The sequence below is a fragment of the Octopus bimaculoides genome, chromosome 2 (genome assembly GCF_001194135.2).
Source record: "Octopus bimaculoides isolate UCB-OBI-ISO-001 chromosome 2, ASM119413v2, whole genome shotgun sequence".
NCBI lineage: Eukaryota > Metazoa > Mollusca > Cephalopoda > Octopoda > Octopodidae > Octopus > Octopus bimaculoides.
The window spans coordinates 85,191,548-85,207,928 of record NC_068982.1 but is presented as its reverse complement, the minus strand read 5'-3'; the positions used below and the strand labels follow the sequence as shown (position 1 = coordinate 85,207,928).

Genomic DNA, 16,381 nt, shown 5'->3' with positions numbered 1-16,381 from the left:
CTTTACCTTTGTAGCAGTTGACTATGATGCTGCTACACCAGTCATTGGGTATGACTCCTTCGTGTATCACCTGGTTCGTAATATGGGTGACTAGGCTATAGCCAATACTGCCAGATATTTTGAGCATCTCTGCAGTGATTCCTGATGGGCCGGGGGCTTTCCCGGTCTTCATACTCTTAATTGCTTTATCTACCCTGGTACTATCAACTCGGATAGCTGGTCCCTCTATTGGGTCGACATACGGCAGGCTCTCTTCCTCCCATTCATTCTCTTTATTAAGCAATCTATCGTAGTGGCATCTCCAGATATATATATATTAAAGAGCTTTGTCCCAAGTATCTGTCAAGTAGTCAAAATAATGTTCACATTTTTTTTTTTTAGTTTGGCAGCAAATTCTCATGAAATTAGTTTTCTCCATATTTTTTTTTTTGTTTTTGATGTAAAAGTATTGAAGAATAATCTCTAGATTTCTCTTTCCATACAAGATTTTTACTATGATTGTTTTATTATGCATTTTTATATTTCCAGTACTACTAAATTCCTATTGATTGTGTATAACAGGAGAAAAGTAATTGCATTTATATTTGATCTATATGGGCATCATTTCAATTTGTCCAACCCAATGCCTTGTCTGTTTCAGTTGCTTAGATCTCTCCTCAAAGTTCTTAATAAGTTTTCATCTCTTTATCATAGTATCATCTTTTAGTATCATAGTTTTGTTTCTAAATATTTGTAAAATGGAAGATGTTCACCATGTGTATTGAAATTAATGTGTTAACTGTTGTTTATCATAACTTACAGAAGAAATTTATGTATATCAGGTAAAGAAGTGAACTTAAGACACGTTTTTAATATATTTTGTTACTTAATTTAGCATTGTGTGTATTTTTGGTTTTAATGTTACATATAATTAATATCTTGTGTATGGATATGATAGGGAGCTATATTGAGGCAGGCATGATATGAATTGATATGTCAGATGTGTATCAAAGTGTTAGAGCTGTGAGTGTTCTCAATTCCTATTATGATTTTCTTTATTTTGTTTTTAACAAAAAATGTTTAAACTTAAATATTCTGTTCATTATTTAAAAATTATGTTTACAGGTATAGTGAATTAAACCAACATGCTGATAATTCTGAAGCAAAAATGAGTTCCATTGAACTTGAAAATCAGTGTTTCGCCACCAGTGTTGAGATTGAAAGTCTTGAATCTTCAAGAAAGAAATCACGCTTGGGAAAACACAGAGGAAAGAAGAAACGGAATATAAATACTCGACTTCCAGTAAAAATTACCAGAGAACAAAGTAGTTCTGCATATTCCAGCCCAAATGATTCTGATGACTTGACAGATACAGATATATCGTCTGATAGTTACAAAAGGGATGGTCTAATGTCAAATCAGTTAGGACGTTTAATTTATAATTCATCAAATGAAGAAAGCCATTTGAAAAATCGATTCCTATTTCCAAATCCTCAGAACTACAGCAAAAACCAGGGTTTAAAAATATTTCATCAACACTTCTCACTCTTAGTTGGTTTGGGAAATCAAACAAGTAATTATTCAAAGCCTCAAGAAAATATACAACTAAAAAACAATAATGATTCACTCTGGCTCAGTATTCAAGCATGGTACAATATTGTCAGTTTATATGAACAAGAGGAAATTCTCAAGCAAAACAGGGGCAAAATTCCTGATATTCTAAATGAAATTATCAACTTCAAACTGAATGGCTGTAATAATGATGATTCTGCTGTTCTTTCAGAGTCTAATATTAATGACATTAGCTGTGATAGTTCTGATTTCCAAAATGCATACTTAAGCAGTAATTATGTTTTTACATTAACTGAAGAAACAATGAATTCCCAAAGATTTGCTCTGAAAAAAGTTAGTGAGCTTTTGGATAAACTTGATTTCTGTGAGAGACAGTTTCCGACAACAAAAGCCCTTGGTGAAGTCTATCCATTGTACAACCAGAAACACTTTATATATCGAGTGAAATCTCTTTGTTTGTGGTTGAATATTACTCAAGAACTGTCCCATAAAATTCGTCTGCTTGGTTGTGTCTTACAACAAAATGTGCAGAAGCGTAAAGACTGGCCTTGGTTTGAAAATTATAGGGAAATAGATAATTTGTTACTTGGAAGGTATGAGAGTGCATGGTCACAACTACCAAATAGTGAAACAGATTCTTATTTTAATCAAAGAGATGAAAAATCATGTGAAGATTATGCTTTTAATTCATTTTCGCAACTGTCCCTTATCTGTGATTCAGGTAAATCAACTTTTTCACAGCCAGAATTCAAATTTGATCTAAACGACAGTGATCAGTCTTCATTAATTACTTCACCTGCTACAAAATTGTCTGCATCACGCAGCTCAAAAATTTCTCGTAGCTCCTCATACCAGAGTTATTCTCATATATGTTATGAAATTGACACAGGTGGGGAGAGTGGTTCAAAATCCTCATTTTATCACGATTATGTTGATCATGGTTTGAAGAAAATGGGGATGCATAAATTACTTAAAAGACTAAGAGATCTTTTAAGTGGATCTTTAAGCCGTGCTGAAGAAGCACTATGTAAACCTCAAGAGAATACTACAGGCTTCAGTTCTTTATCATCTGTAAGTAGCAATGCTTTCTATCCAAAGTATGTTTTTCTTTAATTATGTAAAGTGATGTATATTGATTTGTAGGGTTTGTTCAGACACTAAAAATGCGCAAGATGTTTTATAATCTCGAGGAGGAGGAGGAGGGTGATGATGATGATGTTGTTAATTTATGAAAATTGATGAAACACTTCATAAAAGAACATACACAATAAGAAGAGTGCAATACAATTTGTAGTAAATAGAGATTGACTCTGTTTATTGAACTGGACAATATTATAACAGAATGTCTATCTTCCTTGGGTTCAAAATGAAAAATATGCAGAAATTCAAAATTTGAACTGGAATATTCCTTTTCAGACAAAATGACATCCTCATTTTTTTGCTTTTTCATAACTGGTAGCAAAGAAAAAAAAATATAAAAGCAGGAAAGAGAACACTTTCCTCATCAGCCATTTATTTGTAGCATTCACATGCAGTAAAAATATAAAAGAACTATTAACCAGTACCTATAATCTCAATAAAATCTCCACTGGAATTTTCTTAATGCTGTATGACCAAAAACAACTGTAAGAGAAATAAGCCCTGTTCATTGTGCAAAAACATGAACCAAGTCAAGCCCACCACAACTTATGACAGAAATGTTATGATTTATACAGAAGGTGGGATCTGAAAGGATTCCCATTTGGAGTACACAGTGGAATGCATCAAAAACAACTTGATTTATGTTGGTTGCACAACAGAAAAATTAAATATGAGTGTCAGTGGGCATAGGTATGATGTCAGGCACAATAACAATAGTTTGATGGGAACTTGCTGAACATATTACATCAAGCAAAAGCAAATTTGAAGAACATCTTAAATAATGAAATTCTTCCTCATATGAGGAAAAATATATTTGTGTATTATTAACATCAATTATGAAAAAACGAAAATTGATGGTGTTGTTTTGTCTAAAAAGAAATGCAGGATATTCCAGTAAAAATTTTGAATTTCTGTATTTCTGCATATTTTTCATTTTGAACCTGAGGGAAACAGAGATACTGTCAAAATATTGTTTACTTCAATAAACAGTCAGTCTTTGTTTATTACAGATCATTTTTATTGAGCATTTCCCTTCATGAAGAATTACTTACATCAAACTTTATAGATTCTCAGAATGATTGATTTCATGTTGCACTGAATAAGAATTGGAATGATTCAATGTTGTGGCAATTACCTAAGCCTTCAGGAGTTCAAGGAAAATTGTAATATAACTTATAGCTTTTGCATTTTGTTCCTTTTCACAGTTGGCTTGTCAGCCCAGTTAGTTTTGATAGATGCCAGTGTTGAGTCCAATCCTGGGCTTTGTACCATTCAATCACAAATCAGAAAATGATAAATTGACTTTTCCATCAGTTAAACAATTTACTTGTTTTTGTGCAAAAATCAAAAGCTATTTATCATTTGTGGATACGTGCAGATAACAACAGATTATATCTGAATGTTTTACATCAAATATACCGATGTGTGCATCACAACTTGATGATTTATGTGAGTGGGACAGAACGTTTCTAACACTCAGACATGGGTAGGTCTTCTCTTGAACCTCATATCACCAAACATCTTGGCCCATTGTCATTTCCTCCATGAGGAAAATCCTGAGATTAGTCCTCACCACTTATCCCATGTGTTCCTGGGTCTTCCACAGGTACCATCCACTTTCAGTGACAGGCACTTCTGTATACAGCTGTCTTTACTCATATGCATCACATGTGCAGACCAATACATTCTCCTCTCCTGCATGCCACATTTAATCCTTCTTATGCCTAACTTTTCTCTCAGTACATTTAAGCTTTATCAGCTATGCACACTGATGTTGCAAATCCAACAGAGCTTACTACCTTAATTCCTCTCCAGTCTATGCATGCCCTCTACGTTCAGAGACCATGCCTCACTACCATGGAATATAGCCATTTGTACACAAGCATCATACAATCTACCATTCACTCTGAGAGAGAATCCTTTTGTTGCCAACAGAGGTAATAGTTGTCTGAGCTTCCTCCATCCTATTATTTTAGAAACAATGCTTTCAGTGCATCCACCACCTCAAAAGAGGCTCTTGGTCATTTGAGATAGTCCAAGTCCCGTGTGCTCTTTGTGCTTATTGCTCCTGCAAATCTGCCAGACACGAAAGTGGCATCTATTAACCTACCTGTAATTCCACTGCATCTCTTATGTGTCCATTGCTTACACTGGGTGCAGCAAATGGAATTATTTCCTGCACATTGATCAGGGCCATTTACCTGATGGAAAAAGAGTCTTATCTGCTTTCTTATCTGCCAAGAAATCAGGAAAATTGTTCATTTTTAGGAATGATATTTAGGCTCAAATGTAAAAATAACTTGAAAACTGGGTGAGTCCTAATATTGAACCATATATTATTTTGTAAGCCTACAGTAAAAGCTTTCAAACAAATAGTAGGACTTTTCCAGTTTTAAAAATACAAGGCAAAAATGTAAAGATATATGTGAGAAAATTTAACTTGTGACTAGAGTACTTCAGAATTTCAAAAAGTTTGAGTTTGTATTTAATATCTCAAAAAATTAAACTGATTCAACCAATACTGAACTTGGGTACTTTATCTGAGAAATGCATCAAAAAACATCCATTTAGAAAATACTGAGAAATCTCCTGGAGCCAAAAAACATTATTTAATAGAAACCAAGACCTCACGAAAGGTGTAACATATAAAAAGTTTTGTATCCACTTGTCTTCATCTCCAAATTTAAATTTCAAAATTTTGAAAACATGCTTCCAGAAATGAGACGAGATGGATGTTGCACATATTTCCCCAGTCCAGCTAGGTAGGTATAAAATGTGTATGAAGCAATCACTTTAACTCAAGAAAGCAGTTTTGCATATAATATCCCAACTAGCTTAAATACTTGCTCTGCAACAAAAAAAATCTAACATTCCTTAATATGTACCAAGAAAGCCTATATTTTAGAAAAATACCACCCATGTCCTACAAAAATAGCCAGAGGTAAAAGACATTGAGTTCAACAATGACATTATAATAATCACTCAGATGTTAAATATGGAAGTAAGCTTTCATCATCATCAATTTCAATTTCTGCCATATTTTTATTGTATTAACGGTTTGAATGCCCTTGTATACAACATTTTTTTTTTGCTATTTTTTTTTTTCTATGCCAGCATCAGGATTACTGGAAATCCACAATCTCCTGATTGTGTCAACAAGGTTGGCATTTTGACTAATTTTGCATGAGAGATTGGTTCAAATATATTGTATTATTTATGATAGTCTTCCAGCCCTGATTGATCCAGAGATCCAATTCAAAACAATCATCTAGCTCAATTATTTCTCAGCTGTAATCAAGAGCATCTCTAAAGTTAGTGTAATACTGGTCTCCATTGGACTCTGAAGGTGTTTATTTTTTAATCATGGAAATGAGTCAATAAGAAAAGCATATAGGTCTTTGAAAAACATTTTGTATTATTCTACATTTACTCTTTCCTTCAAAGAAATAGCCCGTATAATTATTGAAGGATGCATATACCTCAAAAAGATGACTTTACAAAACTCATAAAGTTTATTAAATAGTAGTGGTTGTGGTAAAGAATTACTGTTTCTTTGTATTGTGGTTCCCTCTTTTCCCATGCTATTTGTTTGGCCCCACTTTACATGCAATTTTTCAAAAATATATTGCAGCAGTTTCTGCTTCTCAGCCTTCAGAAAAGTGAAATTTTTACTTCCTTTACCTTCTGACCGATTGACGCTTCCAGAACCATAATTGTTCACCACTGAACAACTTTTTTCCTACTATTCTAGTGTCACTGTTGTCACAACTTGTTAGCAGCAGTTTTAATAACCTGGATTCATCAAATTGTTCATTCATTACCACTTGTTTTATATTATCCCACAATTTGTTTGTATATCTCAGTTGTTTCATTTCCAACTCATCTAGTAGCTTTTGTGATTTATTTCTGGTAGGTTTTTCTAACCTACAAGACAATTCTTTGTTGGAAATATATTGTCTGGCACTGTAACTTCCTATGACAAGACAAAAGAACATTTGTAAACCACCCTTTGAAAAGGCTCTTTAGTCATCCATGCCTTCTTATTTGAATGCCAAATCAGGTAAAATTAAACTTTGTGTAACCCTTGAAAGCCCTCACTAGCCTTTACTACCCAAAAAGGGATTTTTCATTAGAAGTCTCACCTTCCTTTTTCTGCAAATCGTCATATAAACTTTTGGCTCATTTATAAATTACCATCAAGTTTGTTGGCACATTACACTGATTCTGATCCTCAATCTATACACTCAAAAGTAATTACCTTTTAAGCATTATTATATTAGATCTATGGAAAAATAAGGTCCGAATAGTTAATGGAATAGCTTCTTGAACGCTTGGCATAATTTTCTTTATTGTCATGTATTGTTCTCACTGTAGACATTGCAAGATTTAATGTTTTGGCAATATAACTTAGTTTTATCTCTGTATCAAGTCTTTTTAGAACATCAAGCTTAATATCCAGTGTAATCCTCTTATAGTTCTTTTTTGCATCACTGCCTTCAGGTCTACTTGATAGCTTCTTTTCAGACATCATATATTGAGGGAGAATCTAATAGTAGCGGTGATTAACTATCCACAACAAATATGTAGTAGGAAAAATTTTCCTCAGAAAGATTTGATTTGTGAGAGTAGAAAATTATCTTATTCCTATTGATGCAATAATTGAAAAGGAGATGAAAAGGTGAATGCTTGAGGAAGCAAAAGGACTATACGGTTGTAGTTAGATGCTCTGCCTCTTGCACGTCTGACTCAACACATAAATACACACATACTCATGCATGCATGCACGCACACACACACACACACACACACACACACATGTATTGGTGTAGTTGCTGATATTTGTTGTTGCCAGTTGGATTAAATAGTTGGATTCATAGTGGGGATGATGGGGTGGCTTGGTTTAGAAGCTAAAGACAATGGTTGGGTATTGTAGGGATTATATTGTTCTTACTAATTGTTTTGTGTCTGTTTAGTCAATCCTCATAGATAATGGTTGCCAGATATCTTTTATATATGGGACATGTCCCATATTTGATAATTTTGTCCCCTGTCCTGTACTGACCTTTCAGGGACACATGTCCCATATCTAGTTCATTTTCAAATCTCTTAATTAAGATATACTTTTACTAGCTTCTCATGGTTCTTAGTTGTAACTTTATAAGTAATTATGCTTTCTTTTTTCATATTCTCTTGATGAAAATAACCTAAATGTAATGAAGAAACTAGTGTTGCTAAAAGTTTACACAAAACTGATGTGTCTGCAACTTGATACTGTCAACAAAATGTGTTGTTACTACTTGCCACAGCCAAATTTTTTTTTAACTTAAAAACTAATCCATCCATCGCCAGATGCCAAAACATAAGTGTAAATTTCATGATGGATATTCCAACAAATGGACATTTATCAAACAAGGCAGAAGCTGTTTTGAAGCAAACTATGGTGTATGTAATTGCACTTTCAGTATTGAACATGGCTGGAAGTCTGATATCAAGCAACACATAGAAACAGTAAAACACAAAAGTAGCGTTGCCTTTACTTCAAAAGAAGCTGGTAAAATAACAAACTTCTTGATCAAGAAAAACGCAGATGAAGAAAGTAAAATAATAGCCACAGAAGTTACAATGGCATTTCATATTGCCCGTCATCATCAGTCATTCAATTCAAATGACTACGAATGTACTACTACCAACAGTATTTCCTGATTCTAAACTAGCATGCAAATTTTCAAGTGCTAGGATTAAATGTACTGTAATGATAAAAATGTTGTGGCTCCATATGCTATTGCGGAGATTGTTAAAGATATAAATAACTCTTCTTATGGCATATCTACAGATGCAAATAATCACAATGCTGAGAAAATTTTCCCATTGATTATGCAATGTTTTTCACATGAAAAGGGTTTGTTGATAAAGTTATTGCAAGATCCCTCCCAAATAAGACCTCAGAAACAATAGCAAGCTTCTGCTGAGAAAGCCTCATCAAGTTAGGACTGGACATGAAGAAATGTATAGCTTTTGGTGGAGTTAACACAAAAACTAATTTTGCAGGACGTTTGAGCATAGGCACAAATACAGTAATCCCTTGCCTATTGTGGGCGTTATGTTCTAACCCCCCACCCCCCACGATTGGTGAAAATCCGTGAAGTAGAAACAGTACTGTACTGTATACTTTTTTAATTATTTTAATAATTTGTATATATTTATTTTATAATAAATGCGAAACAACACCACAGAGGAATCAACGTAAGCTTAAACAATAAACCATGATAGGTGAACCGTGATATGGCGAGAGATTACTGTAATGTCTATTCTAAGTTCAAGGAAAGCATGAATGAATCGATGGAAGGTGTTGGATGTCCAGCCCATATTCTGCACAATGCCGCTCATACCGTGGCCAATATTATTTTTGTTGATGTTGAAGTAATTGTTGTTAAATTGTTTTCATACTTTAGTATTTATACTGTTTGATCTGAGAAGTTGAAAGACTTCTGCAAGTTTGTTGGTGTGCAGTATGCCTCAATTCTCTCACATTCTAAAACTCATTGGCTTTCTTTGATGAGAGCAGTTGAGAGAATCGTAAGGTTATTTAAAGCACTGAAATCTTTTTTTGATTCTGAAGAAAAGGTCTCCTAAATTCTTGTAGAATTCTTCAATAATCCGCTGAGTGAAGGCTACTTATATCTTGTTCACAGTTTTGAATATATTTTTAGCAACAAGATACAATAGAGAGAAAACAGCATTATTCAAGTGCTTGACTGTTTAAAAGAACTCATTGCAGTTATAAAGAAAAGAATTAATGAAAAGTTTATTCCTCTCAGTGTGAAGGATTGCCTTAATAATGAGAATGTCAAATCTGAAAAGAAAAAGAAATTTCTACTTGAAGTGGATAACTAATACAACACTTGCCATGACTATCTTGAGAAGTGGGTTTCATGTTTTGAAAATTTTGATAATTTTACATGGATGTTATTAGATCCAGTTCCAGCATGGGAACATGTTGAATCATCTTGTCTAGTGTTAAAAAACATAGGTATAAGAATTAATGACAACAGTGGTCAACATATAAAAAAACTCCTTGCTAAAAAGATGCTGATCAAACCTGATGAATGGAAGACCAAACTGTGCCATGAAAGATGGTTTTCTATCCTTCTGCAAATTGAATTTCAAGAACAATACTCCGAGTTGTTAATCTCATGCCAGTTCTTATTTAGCATACCAGTGCATAATGCTAATGTTGGAGATGTCTTCTTGATATGAATGTTCAGTGGACTGTAAAACAAAATAAGTTGGATGTGGCTACTGTTGAGGCTATCTTACAATGCACATGCAACCTTACCTGTCAATATAAAGAATTTTATAGGCATGTGTTAGAAAACAAGCTACCTGGTAACAAAAGCCAAATCATCAGTAAAATACAACTAAAGGTAAAGGTTCAAGTTTAATTCTTGTGTGGTCTGTTAAAATTTTGCATATAAGTTTATCAGTTTTGTTTCTTTTCATGTTCTCCATATGAAACACAACTTTTTAGTCCATTTTCTGTATTGTTTGCATTAAATAATAATTTTCTAAGTTTTTCTATTGTCTCTCTTGAATAAGAATTTTGCAATGATTTAACTTTCTCAGTATTTCTTTTAGTTATCTATATTGCCTGAATTAAATAATAATATTCAAATGCTTTCACACTAAAAGATATTTTTCTATATTGAATCTATTTGTCATTAAATAAAATAATTTACAATTATTTCAATTTAACAGATTTTTTTTTACTTATTTCTCTTTTGTCTGTATTAAAGAGATATTTTCAAATTATTTCACTTTAACAGTTTATTTTTTTAAGCTTGTATTAAATAATTATGAAATGATTTTATTTTACTTGTTCTTCTCACAACCCATTTAAATAAATGCATTACGTTTTTAACTTATGTCTCTACTTTTTATATGATATATTGTTCTAGGTGTGTAGGCATGTATAAATTTATATATATGTACAGAGAGATTTTAAGAGTGTCCAGTATATCTAATTTTCTAATCTGGCAACCCTATCATAGACCTAAGATCAAAGAAATCTCATGCAACTTTTAAAATGCACTAGGATACCACATATGTTTTTATTTGAAATAGATTTGCTTATCTACTTCATACTATATACTTCTGTTGCTGTTGGTAGTTGTGCTCATGTTGATGATAGAATCTCTCTCTCTCTCTCTCTCTCTCTCTCTCTCTCACACACACACACACATACATACACACACACACACACACACACACACACACATTGGTGAGTCCAAATGTACATTTTTGATAATAAAATGTGGAAAAGTTCTGCCCTCCTATGAAAACCTAAAAATAAACAACTTGACAATACAACCTCAATAGTCAGGTGACAATTATAGGTATCGTGGATAAGTTGAGAATGTCAGATATGGGGAACACAAAAACAAGGAGAGGACCAGAAATGAATACCTTGAGCAAACAAAGAGAATATGGTCATCAGAACTCTCAGCTTACTACAAGCATATTACCAACATATTACCACATTACAGTGCCTACCCTCATATTTATGTTTGGTCTTCTGAACAGGTCTCTACAAGACCTCAATGAGATAGATGTTCAAACTCACAAACTGCTCTCAGTGTTACAGGAAACCTTAACATCAAAGGAGATGTAGACAGGATATATTCACCACACGAAGATGGTACTCATGGTCTCAAATCTGTATTGAAGCTGAATGAAACATGTATTATGACACTGAAACATCTGCAGCAGAGGAAAGAGACCAGTAATTATCTTGCCCAAATTTGTGACCATGAAATCAATAGGCATGGGCATGGGTGTGTGGTAAGAAGCTTGCTTCCCAATCACACGGTTCTGAGATCAGTGTCCCATTTTGTAGCATTTTGGGCAAGTGTCTTCTGTTATAGCCTTGGGTCAACCAAAGCCTTGTGAGTGGATTTGGTAGACAGGAACTGAAAGAAACCCATTGTATATTTATACACACACACACACATATATATGTATGTATGTTTTTATGTGTGTATTTGATACCACTTGACAACTTGTGTACAGCAAAAGAGACTGATAGAATAAGTACCAGGCATAGGAGATAAGTCCTTGAGCTGATCTGTTTCACTAAAACCCTACAAGGTGGTGCTCCAGCGTGGCTGCAGTCAAATGACTGAACAAGTAAAAGAATAAAACATAATTAGGATAGCTAATGAACTTAAAGGAGAGGGATGAAATAAGAGCAAGTTGATACAGATCTCTCCTCAAGGAGCATTGGTAATATCTATTCATCAGAAGAACAAAATTAAAAAATGAATGGACCAGTTCACAAAGAAGATAGTACATGGGTACTTGCATGAAAAACACAAATCATAAAAAGGATTGATCATCTGAAAAGCTTGGAATGGAGTACCGACAAGTTTATGACATGCCATTTTGAAGGCTACCTCCATGCAATTCAACAACAAGAGATACCCACCAAGTACCAACACCATAAGAGGTGGAAAAGGTTGACAAACAACAAATATAGCCTGTGCAAGACTAAGACTGAAAATATAAACCAAATATATATATATATATATATATATATATATATAGTGTTCAGTCAACGGTATTCACACACACACACACACACACACACACACACACACACACACACACACACACACACACACACACACACACACACATATATATATTCACATATATATTCACACACACACATATATATCTTTGTGTGTATATATATTGTTACGAACGCTCGCGCGGAGCGAACGTCGACGCTCAGTGAGTCAAGATGTTCGCCACGACTAAGCCCAGCCGGAGCACCTAACGATGACAACAGGCAAGGAAGAAATAACATGGACCATACGTTGGGTAGTGAAACTAACTTTTTTTTACATCATCAATACAAAACAAAACAACATTGCATAACAATAATTCATAGTACTTGCTTCTGAAATAACATGTAACATTTAACAATAGTTTCAGAACAATTACAAAGTCTACAATCATTTCACATAATCATAAGTTTACAATCAAAGTTTGTGTATCGAGAGTCAATTAAAAAGTTCTTTTACTTCTTTGTTTTTCTTTTCTTTGAACAACATGTAACAACAAAGTTCTCTCTTTTCTTTTCTGCCAGTTAACATCACAGTTAACAAGAGTTAACAAAGTTCTTTTTCTTTTAAAACATGTAACAACAAAGTACATTTTTCTTTAAAAATATATACACAAACTTTTACCGTAACCAATTCAAATCTCCCACTACAATCCAAGAACTGACCAACGTAGTCTACTACAATCTTTTGCCTGCCACAACAGTTCCATCTCTCTGTCCCTCTCTCTCTCAGACTCTATCCATTTCTGCTGACTGGTACCTTCTGACAATAGCCTCTCTTTCTGTCAGCTTCTCTGTTCATCTTGCTTCTCCACTGGCTGCTGGCCTTCACACCGAACGCGTTTACACCAACTGCGTTCTTCATCCACTGATCGCCTTGATACCAACTACTGTACACCAACTGCTCTGTCCATCTCGCTTCTCTACTGGCTGCTGGCCTTCATACCGAACTCGCATTTACACCAACTGCCATTCCCAAATCTATGCTCTCTATTATTTATGACAGATACCGTACCCAACAGTGCTACGATACCCCTTCCAAAGCTGGGTCAGTTTAGTACAGTTCCTAACTTGTTTTTCTACGCTAAAAATAGCTGTGCTTGTTGACAGGACAAAGGAAATACCAATGCCCTGACCAACTAGAAACGGTTTCAAACCCAGCTCGTGGAATAGGGACATAACGTTATTTTGTTTTTCGGCGGTCCATATCAATATATATATATATATATATATATATATATATATATATATATATATATATATATATATCTTTGCATATGTATATATCTTCACATATATATCTTCACACACACACACACATATATATATATATATATATATATATTTATATATATATGTGTGTGTGTGTGTGTAACAAAAAATGAGTTCAAAAAGAACAATTAAATTTTTTGGGGGATTCAAAAAGAGAGAAAAAAATTATTTCTAATAAAGATTCATCATATTCATAAAAATCAGCCAGAGCAAGTAATAAGAATATGAAAATAATAATTGAGGAGTCTTGTTATGGGTATAAAAATATAGCATAAACAAGTATTAAAAAATGTAGAAAAAAATGTAGAATCAGAAATAGATTTATTATAAAACTGGATTCAATGCATATGTGTTTCGAAAAACAATACAGATGTGTAAGAAAAATTTTTTTTATCATAGTAATTATAATTAAATTTATGCATTGTCATTCTCATCAGTGTGAGGAATCTCTTGAAGAACATCAAGAAAGTTTAATAAGATGAAATAGAATAAAATAAAATAAAATAAGATACAATAAGAGGACACAGATGGGGCAGTAAGGGAAAATTAAATAATTTACGAACCAAGTTGTGAAAGGGAAAAATAATGATAACAACAATAATAATAATAGTGAGAGAGTCTATATGTGCAGTAAAACTATTACATAAAAATCTAACGGATTTAAAAAAAAAAATAGTAAGAGGTTGAGACGAAAATACAATGTAAATAAGGCCACGTGTGCCTAGTAGAGTACAATGTAACAATTTCAGTAGCAGAAAAAAGCCATAGAGAGTTATATGTATACATAATAATATTGAAAAATGAAAAAAAATATGTGTAATAATATATATATATATATATATATATATATATATATATATTACTTGAAGCTGAGAAACACGACTATGTTTGAGAATGATTCAATATATAAGTAGAAAATGTGCATGCAGGCAGAGACAAAAAAAATTTTTTCAAAGAGAGACAACGATCAAAGACAGGGTAGGCTGGTATATTTGACAGAAGTTCCCCCACTCAAAAAATAGTAGGGTAGGGGAGACAATCGAAAAAGAATAAGAAACAAAAAACGAATATATGAAGGAGAAAATTATTATTAATTAATTCACAAGTAATAGAGAAAAAAAAAGAAAAAACCATGTATATACATAACACAAGGAATATACACTCAAATATAGGCATATATATATACATACATAAACCACACATGCACATACCCACACACACATATGCAAGGGTGCAAGTGTAAGGGAAGATACAAACATAGAATAATAAAGGAACACGTATTCACATAATGCGTGTATATATATATGTATATATATATACTCACATAAATAAACATGCACATACATCACACATGCACACATACAAGAAGGAAAAAAAGACTTTTACTAACCAGATTCTTACCAATACCTATATTTTTAATAATATAAACAATTATAATATACACAATTGTAATGTTAGAGACAGTCATTACAGGGAAAACATTAACATAGCTGGGAATAATAACACGAAACAATGTCTTTTCACAAAAAAAAAATCCTCTTTTTTCTTCGCATACTCTTAATTTCCCACACAACTGCATAACACATTTTAATGATATTTAATACTTTAATAATAATAATAATGATATTAATAATAATTATAACAACAACATTAATAAGAATAATAATATTAGTAATGGTAGTGATAATACGAGAGGTATGAAGCAACCTATACCATATATTCGAATGGGTGACCCATCTAATAAAAACCACCATGCCATTAAGTAACACAATAATAACATAATTTGGATTATATTTCCTTTTGCTAAACATTTGAAGTCTGACTTTATAAAGTCTATTCATTCTATTAAATCTAATTTTAGTAAATCTTGGTATGCTGGGATATTCAATAACAGAATGATTAGATTTGGCTTTTCTGTTTCTCCTTCCTTTATCAATAAAAAAATAAATCTTTACTACAAGAATTTAACCGCCTCTATTACTAATATTAACCCCAATTACTCCAGTAGCCCTATATCTTCTACCAACGATTCCCATACCCACACAAACTCTGTCAATACATATACACATAACAACAGTACGTCTAATATTAGTAACAATTGTAACTGTAGAAACCTTAACACCTGTGAAGTTAAAGGTAATTGCAAAATGAATAATGTTGTATGTAAACACATCATCTCTCTAGGTTTCGTTATACAGGTTGCACACAGACCCCTTTTAATTAAATTACATTTGAATAATCATAAATCATCTTTTAATGATTCTCGGAAAGAAAGTAGTACTAGTTTATCCAAATAGGTATGGCAACTTAAAGAGATAACATAAATTTCTCAATTTCTTGGAATATTGTTTCTTCTGCCCCTTCTTATAAGGATTAGAAATAGAACTTGTCCATTATGCCTGGAGGAATCTTATATAATTATGAAAATGAAAGGTTCTATCTTAAATTCGAGAGATGAAAGAGTTTTTTCTTGTTAACATATGTCCAAATTCCTTTTCATTAACCTTAAATAGTTTTATTGATTAGCTCCTTTTTTTTTTAGTTCTTATTATATTCTCAGGAGAATTTTTTGTGAAAAGACATTGTTTCGTGTTACTATTTCCAGCTATGTTAATGTTTTCCCTGTAATGACTGTCTGTAACATTACAATTGTTTATATTATTAAAAATATTGGTATTGGTAAGAATCTGGTTAGTAAAATCAGGTATTTTGTGCATGTATATCTTCTATGTGTGTGCATGTATGTATATGTGCCTGTGTGGCTATGTTTTATGCACTAGTGTTCTTGGATATAT

The 16,381-nt window shown here is 32.8% G+C and overlaps 1 protein-coding gene across 6 annotated transcripts in view; it reads left to right on the top strand.

The window, feature by feature from the left end:
* The window catches only part of LOC106878085 (mitogen-activated protein kinase kinase kinase 4), a 309,575-nt gene that overhangs the window by 24,802 nt on the left and 268,392 nt on the right, over window positions 1-16,381 (top strand). For 5 of the 6 annotated variants that reach the window (XM_052978397.1, XM_052978400.1, XM_052978396.1 and 2 more), the window contains exon 2: window positions 1,105-2,623. In XM_052978397.1, the coding sequence (XP_052834357.1) occupies window positions 1,148-2,623 (1,476 nt within the window). In that variant the 5' untranslated portion in view covers window positions 1,105-1,147. Of the gene's footprint in view, window positions 1-1,104; window positions 2,624-5,806; window positions 5,853-16,381 lie in introns of those variants that run through there. The other variant, XM_052978401.1, reaches the window with a different exon arrangement.